Source organism: Cinclus cinclus, chromosome 3, assembly GCF_963662255.1.
Source record: "Cinclus cinclus chromosome 3, bCinCin1.1, whole genome shotgun sequence".
Taxonomy (NCBI): Eukaryota; Metazoa; Chordata; class Aves; order Passeriformes; family Cinclidae; genus Cinclus; species Cinclus cinclus.
In genome coordinates this window covers 100,220,523-100,240,879 of record NC_085048.1, presented here as the reverse complement: position 1 = coordinate 100,240,879, position 20,357 = coordinate 100,220,523, and the positions used below count along the sequence as shown (strand labels likewise).

The 20,357-nt window shown below is 42.2% G+C and overlaps 1 protein-coding gene across 1 annotated transcript in view; it reads right to left on the bottom strand.

Annotated features, from left to right (window-relative positions):
* Window positions 1-675: 675 nt before the first annotated feature.
* Window positions 676-20,357, bottom strand: part of SYNDIG1 (synapse differentiation inducing 1) — a 38,213-nt gene continuing 18,531 nt past the window's right edge. Inside the window, exon 3 of the mRNA XM_062489388.1 lies at window positions 676-1,228. Coding sequence (XP_062345372.1) covers window positions 1,070-1,228 — 159 coding nt within the window. The 3' untranslated portion in view covers window positions 676-1,069. The remainder of the gene's footprint in view (window positions 1,229-20,357) is intronic.

The window sequence follows — 20,357 nt, the reverse complement described above, 5'->3', positions numbered from 1 at the left end:
AGCTGTGAACTTCTGAGCTGAGTGATACTCACAGGTCTGTGTATGAGCAGGACCCCAGAAATGTATGAAGCAATCCTTTCTCTGGTTAATCCTCATGCTTTACTGTGATTATTTTTAATTTCAAACTTGTTAGTATTTTGGTTTGCATTTTCCCCCAGGTTTCTTGCACTGACTGCTGTGCAGATCTCCACAGCAGGGTGGTGCAGCCAGATGAGCAATAATGCCACAGTAAGGTGCTATTAATACAACGTGACTGGATGGAGGAATTAATTTTACAATGGGTCTCACGTTACTTTGAAATTTCACTCTGTCTGCAGAGCTGAGTCATGCAGTTGTAACCTCAGCTGTTCTTCACTGAGTGCGCCTGTGGGGCATACCTTAATACAAAAGCAAAGAAAGGAAGTAAAATTGTTTTTAATTTCCTTTTCTCCTTCCATGGAAGCCTACTCCCAACAAGAAAATTAGGCAATACCACTTATGCTGAAATGTCTAGTTCACTCTTAGGCAAATGAGTCCTGCATTCAAAAGACAAAACAAGCCATGTTCTTTCTATTGTTTTTATATTGCTCTTTAAGAGAACCAGTCTCTATCCATGCTTTCCCAGATCTCAGTGCCGTGCTTAACAAGCAAATTAAGCACAAGCTCATGCTGGCTGCAAAGTTCAGGTGACCAGTAAGGTATTAAGAGAGCAGCTCGGTTTGCCAGATGCTTGTAAACACCATATTGAAAAGAAGGCAAAGGCAAAACACCCTTCTCCACACACTCCCCATCTTCCTTCCTTTTATTTATTTTTTTTATTTATTTTTTTATTCTTTGTCTCTCTTTTGCTCTTTCTTTCCCTTTTTTGTACAGGAGTTGATGAAGATGACCAAGACTTGTACATCACAATTGGTGGAACTTCCCCCAGACCCTCCAGCTTCCCACCCTAGAACAATGTACAAGCCCATCTCGTCCTGTACATGCCCCCAGAAATTGTTTGTCTCTTTTTGGAAAACCACATAGTCTGATGGGCTGGGGACTTCTGCAGTGCAGGAGCTGGGTTGGGTGGTTCTTCCCCCTTTCCTGAGGCTCATAGATGGTTGTTTTTTGACAGGTAGGCAATAAGAGCCACAGCTACCCCGACGTAGATGCCAGTTCCGATTGTGATGGACAGGACAGCCAGGAAGAGAGCTCGCCGGGAACTGGAGCTTGCGTGGTGGAAATCCCCCTTGGCTACTGCTTTGTTTGTCTGCAAGAGATACAAAACCAACAATGCCATATATTTATTTGTTTTACCTGGCAATAAAAATGTGGGCCTAATTTTTTTGCTGAACAGGATCCTGGAATTTGACAGGTTGAACTTGTTGGCAATCAGATTTTTTTAGTCAAATGAGGCCAATTTGTACAACTGATCTCAGGATGCTGGTGCGTCTCAAAGGAGGGTGTCATTTTTATAGACCATGGTGTGGCATCAAGCAGGGACACCTGGCAGGTAGTAAGAGATCTGTCAGCTACAAGACAGGTCTTTTATAAGCAAATGAGATCCCTAAGTTCCAAGACAGTCTTAGTTCCCTCATTACAAGGAGTGAGGAATCCTCAACACTTCAACTGTATGCCTCCACAAATGATCAATTTGCTGGGACACTTTCTTCTTCAGTGCCTACTCTATTTTTGTCTGGGGTTTGTTTGCTTGCTTGCTTGTTGGTTTGATTTGGTTTTGGTTTTGGTTTGTTTGGATTTTTTTGCTACTGAGACCAATTTGCAGCAGCCAAATGACAAGTTTCCACACATTAAAACAAAACAAAACAAAACAAAACAAAACAAAACAAAACAAAACAAAACAAAACAAAACAAAACAAACCCCAACAACAAACGAACAAAAAACCCCAAAACAAAACACAAAAAAAACCAAAAAAAACCAAAAAAAACAAAAAAAAACCTTCAGCCTTTCTGTCAATGACTTTGTTAGGAGAACTGTCTCTTCTCATTCATCAACCTAATTTTTAAAGCATAAGGCTTTATGAATATTTCAGACAGAAACAATATCAAACAACACAGACAAGGCTGCAGGCTGGAGGGAGCTGTTTCAAAACAGCAAGACAGAAATTACACATGTTTACACACCTACTGTCATGTCCTCTGGTTTAGGTGGGGAAGGCATCCTAACTCACTTTGTAAAGCCTTTCAGCAGGGTAACCAAAGATTTCATGATCTTCTTGTCTGAAATGGCCAAAGACTCGAAAGAAAACCCCTTCTTAAAAAAATACCAGGGCCTTTTGGGATCACTTAAGGGTCTCTTAGAATTGTTGGCAAGGAAAGCAGAGAAAGCTTTGGAAAGAGCTGGTCCTTCAGCTCCCCTCAGAGACTTTCTTCATGCACCTGCTGTCCACCACAGAACCAGTCTTGATATGGAAGGTTTCTGTTTACTGAAGTAGGACTGAGGTAAACGACCAGCAATGAATATAACAGAACTTTTGTATAAACTGAGGTTCGACTCCCCAAAATGAAGGGAAAGTTTAAAAATAATAGAACATTTTCAAACTGGCATTTCTGAAATGTCACTTTATGTAACAGAAAAATCTGAAATGTTTGCGTTGACCTCTTTTAAATGAAACTTTGTACAGTTTTACACCAGTATTACTTCACCTAAAAATAGATGGGAAGTCAAAGGGAAAAGAAACAATTAGTCAAAATGTCAAATAATCTGAAAACTTGCCAGTATATCTTGATTGCTTCAATAGAAGAGGTTGGATTTACCAAGAATAATGAGTTGAAAGACCCAAAAGGATTCAGAAGGATAATTTTTCAAATACTAGTAGCCTTTTACCTGAAACTATCTTTAGTGTAGAAACAAACCTGCTCAAAAAGAACAGGATTTTTTTCCTTGATGAACTCTTTGAGGACAGCCCTGACCTTTGTGAAAGGATTGGATCTATGGTGAAAATCCAGTTTCTTGTTAAGACGTCCACCCAGCCAAAACCAGATGTCTTGAATTAGTCACATGCTGCCATGAAGTTTTTGACTTTTGCAGCTCCAGACATTAAGATATAGATTGTTTTTGCTTGGGGAACACACCTGTGCCTTCACAGAAATTCTAGTTTCCAACAAATTAACTAATCTGAGTGCATTTTTTTCCTTCTTAATGTAACGCATATTTTGTGATTTAGGAAAAATAAGTCCCTTCTACATGGAATTTTAACTGTAGCCTGCATTGGTAAGGCACAAGGGAAAGACAATCTTATAGTTCTCCTTTCTTCCTGTCAGAAAGATTTACATTGAGATGGAGAAACCAACCACATAGAAACCAGATTTCATCTGTGGAACAGTAGTCTGAAGGAATTTGCCAAATAATAAGAAAATTCTTTGATTTTTAAAAAATTCTTTGGTATTTTCTATGTAATTTTCTAATATGAAAATTACAACATTTCTGCAAGTTTAAGCTGAAAGAATCTCAAAATACTTACCAAACAAAATGCAACTTAGGCCAAAAGTAATAGTTTAACATCTAGCAAATAATGAACAATTTTTCTTTTTTTTTTTTTTTTTTTTTACAGGAATCAGCTCTTTGGTGGTTTTGATAATTTTGAGAAAGTCCCTTGGTTTTGGGACTAATCCAACCATCCCATTTCATACCTGACACAAAGAAATTGCATCCTACTGAGTTTTCCATGAGAGATATCTGTGCTTTGGCAAAATCCATGAAGTCAATAAATGTTTTGAGTAGATCAGAGAGAGAAATTATACCCAGATACACCAGATTTTCCATAGCTTTTTCAGCAACATCTGTTTCAGAGAACAGTGTAGCCAGAACAGGTACAAGAATGAAGACCCAAATGCTCTGCCAACATGAGTTTAACTCACTACAGACTCATCAAACTACGTGTCTCAAAAACAAGTGTCTCAACCTTTTCTAATGTGCTTGAAAGTTGCTGCAAAAGTTAGTGCTCTTCCTGATCAAAATGGTGTAATCTGTGGAGTTTTATAGTACCTCTGTCTACTCACTTCTTCCCTTCCCTGGCAAGGCTGTGGCTGGCAGCCAGATTATGAATATAGCAATTTAATGCAGCCTTTGGTTAGGAGCAGGGGGCACAGGCTGTGATGAAGGTTGGGTGTTATGAGGCTGAAAACAGGGATTTTTGCAAATACCAGCCATCGACCAAGCTTCTTTTTAGAGGCTTTGGAATTAAGTCAGAAAAGTGAGGAGGGGTGGGGGAAGAAGGAGAAAGGACATCTGTCTTCTTCTGTTTAACTAAAAGAATACATGTCTTTTAAGAAACACTTTCAAGGAACTTCCCTGGAGGTTTAAGTTGAGCTTCTTCAGGCCATATTCAGGATGTCTCTGGGCTGCATGTTTTGTAGGCAGAGAAAAGATGAATAATGTACCTCCATGCTGCAAGGCTAAAACATTCTGCTGCATCCCACAGTGACTCATATATCATACTGTCAAAATACCTTCTGGTACGCAGTATCTGGAAACAAGGAACACAATGATCACAATTATTAATCCAGCTTCATCTCCCTGAGGCTGGAGTGCTGGAATGGCTGCATGCAGCAGGAGAAGAAAGTATCCTGACCCCTTTGGTTAGGCAGTGAAAGGATTTCTTTTCACTTCATGGGAGCAAAGAGCCAGAAAGGCCAAGGATGCACCAGCTCCATGCAGCCACTGGCCAGATTCTGAGTTTTACTTTTTCAAGTGACATACAAGAAAAATGGCACAGAGTGAGGAGTAGCCCATACAAACAATGCTCCTGCTTCTGTATCTTCTATCTCTCTTCTAGTCACTCTGTTTCCTCTTTTTAGCTTCCCTGAACTTGTACTTCTGCTGATCTCCACTTTTTGGGCAGTAATTCCACCTTCAGGCTTAACACCAGTTATTTCCACTGATGGTCGCAAAAAGACTACAGTGTCTTTGCTAAAGACATGGATGGGTAAAGGGTAAAGTCAGGATCTGGCTCTGAACCTTGGCAGTGTCAGCAGGGAGGTGTCAGTCAGCTGGGGAAAGCATGGAGCTGACAGACACTCAGCACAGGAATTTGGATATGGCAGAATGGTTTTCAGTCCTGAGGAGAGCATCAAAGGGACTATGAAGTCTAACCAAACAACTCCACAGGCAGAAATTATAATCTAAATAAAGGACAAATTGTTCTTTGCTCTGACAGATGTTTGAAAATTCCATTATGCCCAGGATATAATGGAAAATTCAGCCTGTGGCGGCAAAGAGCTCTTCCAGAAGTTTCTCTAAATTCTGCTGGAAGGATGGCCCAGGGAATGGACATGGGTCTCAAAAAGACCTTCTCCATCTGGAACTTACTGAGGAAACAGTGGGGAGCAGGTGTCACCTGAAATATAGCTACCTCCAAACAGTTTAAGTCCCTCTGTAGTTTAATCTGAACTTTCTTCATCCAGCCTTTCTGGTGGCATTTCCTACATTGTGAGCATCTCCTTCTTTTCCTTGCAATATCATGTTAACTTCCAGCCTTTACAATTTCTTGCCAAACTCCTGAACAGTGATGTGGTAGGTGAAAAGCAGTGGCATAAGAAGTGCAGCCACCAAATTAAATGATGTTCTGTTGGAGAAGGAGATACACTGGGAATAATATTTATCTCTGGAAATCCATGAAAGGTTCAAGAGAATAGAGTGTGAATGGCGGAGGGGAGGGGTGGGGGGAGGGTGTAAATGAAGACCAGCATGAGGCTATCTCTTTTTCGTGTTTAACCTCCATAATATCTGTGTTTCAGCCACTGGACCATTTTGGTATCAAAGTATTTTGCTGGAATTTGAAAATATTACGTAGGCAAAGACATGATTCAGCCCCTGGCTGGTGTTGCCTGTGGCATTTGATTGCATCTTTGAGTAGAGATAAAACTATAAATGTCCAAGAGAAAAATTCAACACTAGGAAAAAGAGCACAATAAGAAGAACAGAAGGCATAAAAGACCTGAATGAGCAGAATGCAGAGAGATGTTTTTAGACAAGCTCCACAGAAACAGCTGTTCATTTGATTGCACTGGAGAGAATGAGACCTCATCCTGAGATACAAAGGCAGTTCTCTTTTCCTGGCATATACAGGAATTTGGATGTTTATAGTAAAGAAGATGATTTTGCCCATTCACTTTGCTTCTAGCACTCAAGCAGATGTTTTGTGATGAAGAAGAAAATTTGGAAAAGATGACAGGTGGGAAGCCCAGTTTACACATAGAAATTCAGAGACAAGTCCTTGCTGTTGTGCAAAGTTTTGCAAGGTATTATTCACAATCTGCTTCTACACAAATGTGCCTGGAGAATATCTCCTCTCCATTTCACAAGGAAAAATAGGGATTTTAGATCCCTGTGATGACTTTGTTAAAGCTCTGCTGAAGGCCCTGCTAGAGGGAGGTTTTGGGGAAAGCTGCATTCATCTCTTTCTACCTCTAACTTGTTATGTAAGGTTGATGTAGCGTGTAGAGAGCAGATTCTCATTATCCCAATCGAAACCGACTGCCCTACTGCTCCTCCCTGCAGTATGTCCCACAGTACCAATGAGAGGGAACCAGCCCTTTTTTTTTTTATTGCTGTGGTTCCTTCTATCTGTCTCTAGTCCTCTTCCTCATTTGTGATGGGAGGAAGTCCATGTCAGTGTGTACTTTACATTCATAACAATGTCTCTTCCCTCCAGCCTGAGTCACACAGCATGGGAAAGAGTGGAGGATGCTGTTCAGTGCTGCAAGAGATCTTAGTCCTCGATTCTCACCTCCCACTCTTGGAACAGGCAAGAATGATGGGAGTTTCTGCCTTGGGCACCCTGAGCCACATTTTGGGGAAGAACAAGGTAAAGGCAACAGGTGCAGCTTTAGGAGCATCTCTGGAGTAGTTTCTCCTTATGACAGTAAGAGATTCAATCAGAGAATTAGTTCATTAATTTCCTCACCCACAGGTGTCCTTCCAGAGCTGAAACTAAATCCCTGGGAATTATAAAGTCCCCTACCATATTAATGAGTTTTGAGATAAGACTAAGAACTCTTCAGGTAAGATTCACTCATTTATTGATCACAGTAGCTTTCCCGGCTACTTTTTTTTTTTTATATTGCAACCACCCATGATTTCCCTATGTGTAATCTGTTTCACACTGTTTATCTACTCCCAATTACATGTGTTGAGGACTTTCAGAACAACACTTTCTGAACTGTTATTGGCAGAATCTAGTTTCCTTAGGAGAGTTTCTATTTTACCAGCACAAGTGGTGAGTACCACACTAGTTATATGGAATTGTCCCTGGAAGGCTGTTCCTGGGAGTATCATTTGCCAAACCAGCCTGAAAAGTCTGAAGTTCCTCTGATTCTCATGGATGTGGCTTCATTTTTCTAGGAAGGACATCCATCCTGAGCTATTTCCATGAGAAACATTTTGTAATTTATTATGTTAACTATAAGGGTAAGAAGTTATCAGGCACTGTGGACTCTGCAACACCTGACAGTGAATGTGAGGTAACTTTTTCATCTTCCTTTGTTTATCTTGTATGAACTCAGCTTTTCAAAAGAGTCACCAAAGATCAAATTATGAAGATTATCTCTTTCATAAGAAAGCTTTTCCACCTTTCCATTCCGCTACTCTCTCAAAGTCCACAAAACCCCAACAGTGGGGAAAAAAAACCCCAAATCTTTACTTTCTTTCTTGCATTACATTTTTTTTTTCTTTAAAACTTAATCCTCTTTTCTCTCTCTCTCCTGGATACACAGCATAAGTGATGCAACTGGATTTAGCAGGCAGGCACAAGGAGCTTCATGACCAAAGGGGTGATTAACAGGGAATAATCACCATAGTCCATAAATTGCATTTAGTGGGATATGAAAAAAAATGCCTGACAAACAAATAGCGAGAAAAATTTGTTCTTGGGTTCCCAGAACTTTTAATCCATCAAAAAAAATTCTAAGGGCAAGGAGAACAACAGGCTCTAAGTGTTTTAACCATCTCTTCACTAGGCCAGAATGTTTAGTCTATTCACTTTATAACCAGAGAGAACATCAGATAATTTAAGAGCCTGATAATCCTGCAGCAGTCTTGCAAGGCAAACAACTTCAGCAGGGATAAATCCCACTTACGCTCCTGTCTGAATCAACATCAGCAGGCTGCCTTCAATTTCCCTATGGCCAGGTGTAAGGACATAATAAAGTTCCCTGACTCCCAACACTGTCAAGACCACAGAAGGAACTTGCCATAAGTCACCACGGTGGCAGAAATTTGCCACAGAAAGGTGCTAATTTCAGGCCTGAGGATGTATCTCATTAGGACAAAATTTCCCCCTGTGGCATGATGTCAGCAAGGAAGCACTGCTGCTACACGTATCACCTTAAATGACGGGAATGGCATCCATGCTCCATGGATACACAGAACTTGGACTGTGAAAATGTGGAATCCCCAGAAAAACAACTCTCTCGGACCCTTCCCCCCACCAAGAAGGGTGAAGAAGGACCGACAGGATGCTTCTGGATCCACAGGTGGAGATTACCTTTGCTTGATCTCTCTCACCCCTTCATCTTTTATATTTCTTTCTATCTCTCTACCTCACATTTACTATTAATTAAAAACTGTATTATTGACTTTGCCATGTGGTATTATTTGCACATTAGCTTGAGCAGGGGTATCTCTCAGCCACTGGATCACAAAACTAGGAAAAGCTGGAAACTTTCTCCAAAGGTTTGAGACCAAATTCTCCTTCAGATAGAGTGGAAGAATTAAAGTTTTTTTCAAAGTGGTTACAAAACAGGACACAAAATCACATTGTTTCTGAGCTTGCAAGATCCTCTAGAGATAGATCTGTGTCTTTTACACACTTCTCCCTGGAAAAATCCTGCAAGGAAAGGAGGCTTCAGCAAACTCAGGCTTCTGTAAGGTATGTGGATTCCACTGAACTTTTATTTTAACATCAGTTAGAGAGAAATCTAAATCACAGGGACACTAGGATACAGAAAGTTTCTACACAGAATATTTGCTGGTTTAATTGTATTGCTTTAAGATGCAAATCAGTTTACACTGAGCTTTTCTTATCAACCAGCTCTGCAATACATCACTTTGCAGGATATGAACAAGGCTCTTCTTCCTTGCAAAGAAAGAGTTTGGTGTAAGGAGCTTTACTAATGTGTACCAAGAAGAAAGTGACTCAGTTAATCTGGATCTGGAGTTAGAAGGATGCATTTGACATATTAGGAAACACTGAAGATAGATGATGATAGAGAGGAGACAGATAAACAGCAGGAAGCCCTAAACTTCAGAAAACTCCTGGTGGTCTAAAGTCGCCAGTGCAAGTAGGAAGCGCTAAGCTTGGCACCACAGAGCTCAGTCCACAAAAAAAAAAAAAAAAAAAAAAAAAAAAAAAAAAAAAAAAAAAAATCCCAGGAGCTTAAGTGCCTTCTGTTCATATCCACAACCACTCCCTGACAGGAGCAGCATCTGCCTGCTTTCAGAGTCAGCATTTTCCTGCCTCCTGACTTTGGCTCCCAGCCAGAGAGCAGCAGCAAACTCAGCTAAGTGTGAGGAAATCTGTTTTTCAGGTGTCTCAAAGCCCTGGGATTCCCTCTGAGCAGCCACAGAAAACAACCCTGAACAAAACTCTCTTTCTTGCAGACACTTAGGTGGTTGGGTTTTTTATTTAAAAAACTTAATGTGTTACATTTCTCTTCTGATTAATGTGATTAACACTTCCTTTCCATATAAAACAAAATATTTTTATTTTGTCAATTAACTTAATTGCATTAAAAATACAACTGTGACATTCCAGAAGATAAAAATGAAGAAGGAAAATTTTAAAAGTTCTAGGGGAGAAGAAAAAAGTAGAGACATATCTTTTAATAATTTTTTTACAGTTTAACTCTACTGAATATTCAGAGATAAAGGTAAGGGACTGAGATTAAAATTTTCATTTCTTTCTCATCAAGAGCAGAAAACACAGTAAAAAATATGTTGAACACAAATGTATGCCATCAGGATTATTTTTTAATTATGGAAATGAATTTTAGCAGTTTCTATGCTAAACTGCTAAATTTTGAACTATTTCTTGCTGCTTCTGAGCTTTTATGTGTGTTTATATATATACATTAACTAAAAGCTTGTTTCCAATTGAAAAAAAAGTGTTCATTTTGTTCTGTTTGAAAATACATTGTTAAAGTGTTTCCAAAACATTTTTAGAACACCTTCTGATACAATAAATTTCTCAAAGAAACTCTTCCTGAAAGGCTATGTATACACACATATATATATATATACAAAGTCTTAACAAATCAACAGAAATTTGGTGCATAAATTCCTATTTGAGGGATTAAGCATAACGTTTTTAATTGCTTTTCATTAGTCAACACATTTCTTCTGCATAAATGTGATCTTACAGAGGAATCAACTCCTCTTGTTGAGGCTGGGAAGTTTAAGTGAATAAAGTCATGGGAAGAGGTGTTGTGGACTTAGGGGATATTTTGTCTCTGCTGCTGACTGCAGAATTGAGGATGTACTTTGGAAAACACAGGGCTGAGAAGGGAGACATTGAGGAAATTATTCCTATCCAGGATGCTCATTCTGTGGGGAAGACCTAGTAAGTGCATTACTTAGTGTGATCACTGCAGTACAAAGAAAATACCTGGCATCCTTCCTGCCTAGTCTCCAAAACCATCCTTGGATGAAGAAAGAAAGATTTAGGAGAAAAAAATGTTCCGTAAGACAGGCACCATACCTGGACCCCATTAGCATCCAACAGTGCCAGTAGCACCAGCTCAAGAAACTGGAGCACATGTTCTGGAATCTATGGATTCAGCTCCGTAGTCAGTACACGAAGACTCAACAAGATCCCATTTTTCATAATGGGAAAAGTTTACAGCTGATCTGGAGCAATTAATTGCTATGCACCACAACCGTTGGCATGGAAATGGAAGGTCTAACCTTGTGTTAAACTGTCAGCACCCTGAAATTACTGCTCTGCCTTTTCTATGACTCAGCAACTGCAAGACAAGGACTCCATGTTCTCCAGCAGAAGCACATCCCAGAGTTGTCATGCCAGCAGATACCAGCTCCTAATCTCTTGTAAACAAAAGCCTTCCCTCCTACAACTGCAGTACTTAGAGGCAGGCACTGCTGGGTTTCAATGGGCAGGGTTTACACAAACGTGGGTGTCATTCAAGGAGATTTATCTCTTCCCCCACAGAAGAGCTGAGTTGTAGGTGTGCAGAAGATAGTCAGGTGTGCAGCTACAAGGAGCCCAGCAGCACCAAGAGCCAGCCAGGACTGCACAATGAGCAGGACAGAAAGCTGGTGATAAATCAGAGCAGTTTTCCAGAAAAGATGCTACTGAAGAGTGAGTCACCTGACTGAGTACAAAGAACAGCTTCTTCCAACAGACTGTCTGCTTCCACCATAGGGAGACCAGAGAGACCCTCCAACTGCAGGGCAATAAGAAAAAGAGTAAATGAGGGAGCCCTGCAGGTCTTGAAGCACAGAGCTGCTGGTTTAAGTTCCATGATTTCAAAAGTATCTCACTAATGTGCCTCTATCATGCATGAGTCAGCTTCTATTCTTGACCTCAGGGAGAAAGTAAACTGCCTTGATGCGTGGATCTCCAAGGGTTCTCCAGCATCTCAGTAATGCCCACTGTAACCACCTCATGATGTTTTCTCCATGCAGCCTTGTTCCTTGAATCTCCTATTGCTGTACTAAGAGAAAGGAGTAGGATGAAGTAGTGCTGCAGCACTTCCTACGTGGGCACTCTGGGACCACTTCATTTTTGTTTTCCAGGGCCCCAAGTCAGAATATTTGCTGCTTTGATCCTAGCTGATGGAAGAAAGAGGCCATCCCAGGGGTCTCTCCTCCCTTTAACAAACTGCTCCACTGCAGCCACAGGGCTTTTCCTCAGTGGAAACCCATTAGCACACAAACATAAGTCCTCATTGCCCAATAGGGAGAGCAGAGATTGCTAACAAGGATCTTTCATGCCTCTCAGTAGTCATTAACAACCTGTTCAAATTTTTTAATATAAAATTATTCCAGTTTATACAAACAAAACCATGAAATCTGCTTCTTTTCTCCTTCCCTCTTATTCTTTTTCATACATATAGGAAGTGTCTCCTCATCTGTGATTTAATTGGCCTGGATTCAAAAGAAATTAATAACAGGAATCAAGAGCTCTGCTCTCCAGCCTGTTGGCTTGTCTAGCAGCAGGTGGGTCAAGCCTGAGCAGCAGCTGCTGCAGCTCCCTGTGTGCAGGGTTGTTTGTCTGTGTCCCTGCCTGCACATCCTGCACTTAGAGGATGGCTGGGGAGAGGCAGGAATGCAGAAATACAGTCCCTGCAGGAGCAGCCAATCCATATGGTGTGCTGTGTGAAGAGGGATAAAAGCCTTGGCAGGACACTCTGGTTGAACAGAGGACTCATCCTGTCAAATGCAAACTTCGGGAATCAAGGCAGGTCCCCTCCTCATGTTGAAAGGATTTTCCTTCTTGTTATCCAGTCCCTTTCTTTTAAGGTATGGAGAACAGGGTGTACTACCCAGGGCATCTGGCAGGATGGCAGCATGCAGGAAGGAAATATCCTTCCACATGTAAATAAGTCCCTTTATTTGGGCTGTCTCATGTCCAAGATCACTCCATCACATACAGGCACATACCTTTCCTGACAGTGATCACATGCCAAACTACCACAGCAAAAATGTCAATCTATCAGCTGAGACATTGAAAGTACACAAACCATGGGCTTCATCTCAGCCTGGGGAAGGCTGGGAACCAGTGTGCCTTAGGATCTGACAGCTCACAGGACACATATCTTGGATTTACTTGTGCCAGGGTTTTCCCAAGACCTCAGCCAGCTAGGAAGAGATGGAAGGGGCAGTCAATGCCAAGTTGCTTTTAAAATCTGCCTCCTGTGTGGGTTCCTAAGGAAGAGCAGAGTAGTGAAGGAAGATCTGCCCTACCTCTGGGGATCAATTTCTCAGAAGTAGTTCAGAGTGATTTTTACCTCTTGTGGAGACAAACACCCCATCTGATTCACTCAGCTGCAATTTTACACAATATTTATGGAATATGGTGGGCCCCATCCACAGGTGGCAGTAAGTCAAACAAGGTGAGAGTCTGGAAGCAAAGATATAAACAGTGTAGATGCTTAAGTATCTTCCACAGTGCAGACATGGAGCTACAAAGGAGATTTACTTAGTGAGTACCAAAACCTATCCTGGTCTGATATAACTGTTGCATTTGTCCATCAGAGGATTTCAGCAGGAAGATATGCAAGGGGAAAAGGATTTGATTATTAATTATTTCAGAGTTTGCTTGTTCACTTCTCCTTCCCCTTCACTCTGTCTTTCCCTGTCATGTCTCTGATTCACTGGTCTAATATATGTTTCATAATTGAAATACATCTTCCCCAAAAATATTCCACTGAAATATTCATGAACAACAGTTTAAATTATTTGCTTAATGACTTCATAGCAGCTACTCTTCCAGAGGCCTAAAGCTGTCTGCCTCAGTGACCATTGCTGCCTTCTTCTCCCTCTCTGTGTCTCACTTTTTTAAAACTGTAAGTCCTCAGGGATGAGCTGAAGCCTTTTTCTTAATATTTCCAAGGTCTTTGATTTGTAGAGTTCCTAGGAAAATAGAGATCCTTTTCCTGGACACGTACTGGTGGCAGTTAAAGAGACACAGATGTAGTTATTCCTGCTCATTCGGAATGACTTCTTGGTTTCTTGTGCCAATAGCAGCGTCATAAGTAAAACATGCAGAGATAGGAAATCACTCTCCCAGGGCACAGCTCTGCCACTCCTGATGGCAGTGGCACTGCAGGACTCTGTCCCTGACTCCCTCAGCAAATGTCTCGGTGACATTTCCAACCTGCTGCTGAGGCAAATCTAAGACATGCTCTGTGGTGTCTGCGTGCTGGGGGCTGAAGAAAATTATCCAACTGATTATATCCTTTCAGGGAATGTCAGCAAATATGTCCCAAAGGCAAGCACCAGCCAGAAAGAAGGCCTTTAAATGTCCAGAGACATCTGGGATGATGGGGAAGGAGTGGAGTTCCAGGAAAGGAGAAGTTTTGAAGCCAGAAGGCCTCCTGACATCTATGAGAGGAGGTGTGGGACAGCCACAACTGCTGGTGATTTTGGCAGCCCTGGGAAGCAGGACAGATTGGCAGTGCTGTACACTCAAGTTCTGTGTGGGACTCCAGAGTGGGCTAGATGTGGTGCTTCATCTCTTGTCTGCGCTGTCTCCTCTCTTGGGCAAGACTACAGACTGAAACTTCCTTATCCAGCTCAGTACTAGGCAACATGCCAAAGAGCACTGAGAAAGGGGGTGGCAAGGAGAAAGATAAGAGGCCATGCTGCAATGAAGAGTCAAGAACAAATATTTGAGAACTCAAGAAGCAATCTTTAGTGGCCTTTAACTTCTCTGGAATTTGAAATTTATTGTTATTTTGTATGTTTTATTCAAAAATCTCTTCTTGGCAAATTCAACTGAATATGAAGGTCTTCGCAACACAGAGTGGGCTGGCAAGGGTGCTTTGATTCAGAAAAGCATTGAGAACTTGGTCAGATCTGACTTGTACTCCATTTTGCAGCAACCTTCCCAAACCCAGGAGAATGCCAGCACTGAGCCTTTCCCTGCAGCGCCAGGGGCCAGTGGTAGGTTTATTATCCTGCCTTTGCCTTGATCCTGTTTAATTGACCTATGTTTTGAGTCAAATAATTTTGTGAAGAACTGAAAAAAATTGCAAGAGCAGTTGAAGAAGTGGCACTGTTCCTGCCAGTGTCAGCTGATCCCCGTGTGGAGTGGAGGTGGCATTCATGTTTTGCAAAGAGACCTGAGCTGCAGCTCTTCTCACTGCTAAGCTTCTTTTGAAACTTTCTGCAACAGCTTTTTTGCACCTACCCACACAGAGAATGACACGCTCCCGGGGCTGCATGGGGAACTTAGCAACATTTTTCTGCTAGAAAGACACACAGGTAGCAACAGCAGCCAGATCCGAGGCACCTCTCACCAGCTCTCCTCCCCACCTTCCACTCTACAGCTGCAAGAACACTTTCACACCTTGTCAGGGGTCTTGCTTCAAAGAATATTATCAGCCCTTTGCATCCATCATTTCAGAGTGCAAGCTCAGGGGCAAAGCAAGATCTCAGGTGACACAGCAGGGCCAAGGACAGCTTTGGGTCCCCCCAGCCCCAGACTCGAGCCTGGGTAACCTGCTCTTCCTGTGGTTGGTGTTCCACCATAAATGGGTGGAAAAGAAGCTTTTCAGAGTAAGGCCACTTGGTGACAAGGCACAACTACAGCTGGGAGAGAATACAGATGTGATAAAGCACCAACTTAACCTGCACAGGATTTGTCCATGTCCTTAGTGTGCAGTGGCATCGAGAGAGTTTCTCAATTCCTCCCATCAACACAGAGGTGAGGACATCTTCCCACAGCAAAGGCAGAACCAATGTGCACCAACTCTTTTAAGAGGTCTGGAAAAGTATGGCTCAAAAAACCCACAGAATTCCCCATTGCAGACCCTTCTGAGAGACAGCAGGAGTGAGATATCCTTGTGGGATAACAACAAAGGAAAAAAAAAAAAAAACAAGAAGTTTGAGGAAGAGAACGGAAAGGCAGACTTTGCATTTGTAGCAGTTGTTACATTGTTACAGACCTCGGTGGGACAGACCTGAGGTGGTCCAAGGACAGAACACCTCCAGACAAGTTTGTTTCTGTGGCTCTGTTTCATTAAACAAAATCCAGGGCTCATGCTGTTTTGTTGGTACTGAAGTAAGGATTGACTAGAGTATTCTCATGACAGATGTCTTGCTATGAATCCTTGGAAATCTCATTTTTAATGCTGCCATGCTTGGAGAAGAGGACACTCTTTGGGATCCAAAAACCCTCAAGATCACTGCTTGCTCCATTAGCAGTACTGTTGCTCCTCAGCAAGTCCAAGGCTAAAAATATGAGCCTGCATAACATCAAAGAATGGACATTTGAAGGGATAGTATGTTTTCATCAGTGGGAAACATATCCTGGGAAGTCTAAAAAGGCTGGGAAAGTACTAAGCTATTTCCTCTAAACAGCCATCTAGTCTTCAAGGAAGGTTGCCATGGAAAAAGAACAATTTAGAGATCTCAAATCCCTTGTGTTTGTTTTGTTACTTTGTTCATTCCTTTGTGCAGTGAAGATCCCAGTAGAGCCATCAGGTTGGCTGACATAGTCAGTGACAGATCTTAAATATTAATAAACAGATCTGCCTTCTGTAATTTGGAGCAACCTTCCAGATAGGGGTGCTCTGAGAGCAGCTGCTTGCTTGCATGATCTGGTTGAAGAGGATGTCAAAACAATGTGCAGAATACAGAACTGGCAAAAGAGGGTGATTAAAATAGCTGTGACTGCTGGCAGAGCATGGACTAAAAGTGCTCCTGTTCTAAGTTTCAATGGAGGAAATAGCTGTCAGCTGACATAGATACAGAGCCCTAGCATCCCAGGAATACTGAACCCAGGGGGAATTTTTCACAGCCCTTTCTTCACCAGTAAACTTGCAAGGCAGAACCTGAGATGTATGGAAACAGCCAGCAGGCCCTGGCTGAGAATTCTTTTCTCCATTTGTTTTATGTTTGTTTGCCAAGTACTATGACATTTGACAGAACAGGACAGCTCCCTGTGAAAATTTTCTTGGGGATGTGTAGAGCTGTTCTGAGAAAAGGGAAATGATTTGGTTCCAAGTCTCTCCTGTACTGTGGCTCAAAGGCAGCTCCACCAGGATGCTCCATGGCCAGGAAGTTCCAGGATGCTCCTGCAGGGACTCCTACCACCACTAAAGAACACAAATGAAAACCAGGGTAGCAATGCTGTATGGAGACCTGGAGTCTTTTAGCTTCAAACTTGGGTTTCCTTTCATTTTTCTTTGAAGGGGGGGGGTGGGGGTGGAAATGAAACATTCTGCTTTTGGACCAGCTGTCAAACCCTTTTTGATGGACAGAAATGCATCAATACAGCCTTTTAGAATTAAATTTTAGCTATTCTTACATAGTCACTTTAGGTTTACTGAGTATTAAGAAACCCCTGTAAGTCTTCTTCCTGCTGGAGGAGACCACTGATTGCTTTCAGAGTATAGGGGGGTTAATAAAATAAAGCCCAAGATAACTAAGTATCAGTCTAAAAATATGCAGACTTGATCTCTGCAATCCTAAAAAACAGCAGGGTCACCATGGAGGAAACTCACCAAAATATAATAAACATGACATCAGACCAAGTGAACACAAACACAATACTAGCTGTTGTGACAGAGATTTCATGTGACTTTGCCAGCTGAAGGACACAAAAGTTGCGTGAAGAAGTGAGAAATCATACAAAATGGACATTATACCTGAAACCAAAGGAGCATACATTTCATGGATATCAAGAATAATTCAGAAGGAAACAGTCTGAAGTCTTGATCTGTCCCATTACTCAGAAACAAAGTATAGACCTTAATTAGAAAATTAAATCCTAGAGCTTTAAATGCACCCATTTATGGGAAAAGGAGACCTCTTATCTCATAATGCAGGTTTTCCAGAGCTGCAAAGTGATTTCTAATCACCAGCCCCACCTCTTTCCCATTTCTTCATAAAACAGCATAGAAATGCCAGAACTGGAATTTGATCCTAAGATTTTTGAAGTCTGGAAAGACTTCTTAGGTTGAAAAATGAGTTGGTTTTGCTTCTCCTGTTGAAGGAGAAATAAATGGTGGGAGAAAAGAGGCTCAAGGTATTTGCTGCCAACACTTTTCTTCTCCTTGAAGAAATGAGCTGCTTTTCATGTCACAAAGGCAGGCCTACTCACCTGCCTCTGTGCCTTGAAAGAATGTTGGCATTACGTTTTCTAATAAAGTTGGCTAAGAGAACACAGACAGGACAGCACCCACCAACCCCAAGATCTGTAAATGCATCTGTTGGAGGTTGTTTTTTTCCCTTTTCCCTCTCTGGAATTTTCCCCATTGTCATGCTAAGATACCTGTTGATTAGGCCCTCGTGTCACGGGGAGGGGGGAGGGGAGGGAAGAGGGAACCCTGTGAGATTCAAACATCCAGAAGAGCAGACAGAAGGCTCCGGCTCGGCCCATTTCCCCTGCAGAGTTCGGACGAGAAGGACGATCGCTGCCTTTGTCCCATCCCTGCCATCCCAGTGCTGGGAGCCATCCTCACTGCTGTGGGACCCTGCACTGCTGCCTTCTCACTTCTCACTGCCATCATCCAGCACTCTGCTGAGCACCAGGACCCACACCGTGAGTGGAGAGCTCTCTCCATCTCTCTCTCCCCCTGGGACAGCGCTGCCATCACCCCCAGCCCTCCTGCGGCTCTGCGGGACCTGCCCGCCCCCAGCACCGGGAACTGCAGCTCAGGGAAAAGGTGCCTGCAGCCAGAAAGGGACTGGGACTGAGTTACTGTTCTGTTTGTGGGTAATTTCATAGCTGTTGTTGTTCTTGTTTGTCTTGTTAGATATACTAGTAAAGAACTGTTATTCCTATCCTCGTACCTTTGCCTGAGAGCTCCCTTAATTTCAAAATTATAATAATTTGTAGGGAGGAGGGATCACACTCTTCATTTCAGAGGGAGACTTCTTTAGCAAACACCTGTCTTTCAAACCAGGACAGCATCAGATATCAAAGTAGCCAGTAAACTAATTTAAGAAGGGGATTGATTGCTGCTGTGTGAAATTAAAAATTACTGTGCCTTTTTGTCCCACTGAAATTAGTCACAGAGAAGAGGCATGTTAATAAATCAGTTCTGGTGAGTAGCAAACAAGCATAAGGAAAAGTAATGAGATGATCGTAGACAACTTCATCTGTGTCTATAAAAGTTGCAAAGCCATTCCTGGATGCCTATCTAAACCTTTTGCCCATCTCTGCCCAGGTGAAGTGATATTGCATTTCACCTTATTTACCTCTAGAAAGCTTTCTCTGAAATCAAACCCACCTCACTGGACTGAGGGTGTTTTAGTCATCCTGAAGTGTGTGTGGAGAAGAATATAAATACTTCCTGTCTTTCCCATGCTTGGAGAGCATTTCTGAATTTCTCCCTGTTCAGCTCTTCTCCAGTCTTTTCCCCTGCTCTGCTCTTGCAGCATCGAGGAGCCGCAGCTGCCCTTCAGACATTGAATTTAATGATCCTGGTAACTGTGTCACACAATAGAAGTGTAGGCAAAAGAAAGAAGGAAGAGATAGCACAGGCAGAGATGTATTGTGCTGTATTTTATGTCAGGACCAGAAGGCTTTTTATTACATGATTTTCTTCTTTACAGCTCCCAGTAGAGCAGAGAGTGCACAGATTGGGCTGTAAACCCCTACTGTGCAGCCTGTATAAATCACAAATATCAAGCCATGTAATATTCACTTGTGGTGATCCAGCACCATCAGCCCTGTCAAAGCTGGGGGAGAGGGAAGGGAGGGGCATTATTGCTTTAGGTGGCATCTCTCTGTTTGCAGAGATAAGAGAAGAATGAAGAGGGGCCACAGGTAGTGGAAGTGACCAAGGGTACTGGGCATTCCCCATACAAGACAAATATATTCCAAATTTAAGGAAACTTACTCAAGAAATTTTATGAGGCCATGACAAAATGGGTTTAAGGCCTCAAGACTAGCTTGGATTTTGCACCAGAAACGGGATCCCTGCTCCTATCTGTACAAAAATGCCCTTGCCACATACATTCTGGAACTTGAGGAAGCAGATAATGGCTGTGAAACGTGCTCTTTAAGGATATTTCACTAGGAAAAAAAAAAATGGTTTGTGAACTAATGAGAAGCCCTGGCAGCTGAAATGATCAGTGTCACAAAATTTCATGTCAAGAGACATTTTCCTCCTGAGAGCCATATTAATGGAGTCCAACTGGGTGTTGATATATGTTGATATTATCCTTTGCTGGTATGTATAGAGATATTTTCCTCAGGCAGACAGGCTGCAGGCTAATGATCCTTCCTTACTGGGGGTCAGAGGCAGTGAGCTCTCCCAGAGATCCCTGTCACAGACAACTAATCAGGGAAGTCAGGGAATCCACATGGAGGGGTAGCAGCAGTCCAAGTCCCTTCTGCTCCAGAGAGAAGGATTAGCCCATGCCCACAAACTGCTGAGGCCACAGTGAAGGTGCTCCTGGGAGCTGAGCAGGCACATGTCATCAGAGATGGATTGGGTTTCCATGTGCTGCCCTGTGGATAACAATTTCCTGTGGATTCTCACGATGTTAGAGAACACATGTGCCATAAAACAAGTTGAAAAAGTAGCTGTCCAGCAGCAGCAGGGTTTTCAGTTAGCAGCAACATCAGAGACATCACAACAGCAGTAATGCATGTGTAAGGAGAGGCAGAGAGGATGGCTGGCTTGTATGTAGCTGCAACTCCTGAGAAGTCACTGATGTGTGTACCTCAGCCTTTTCTTAGAGG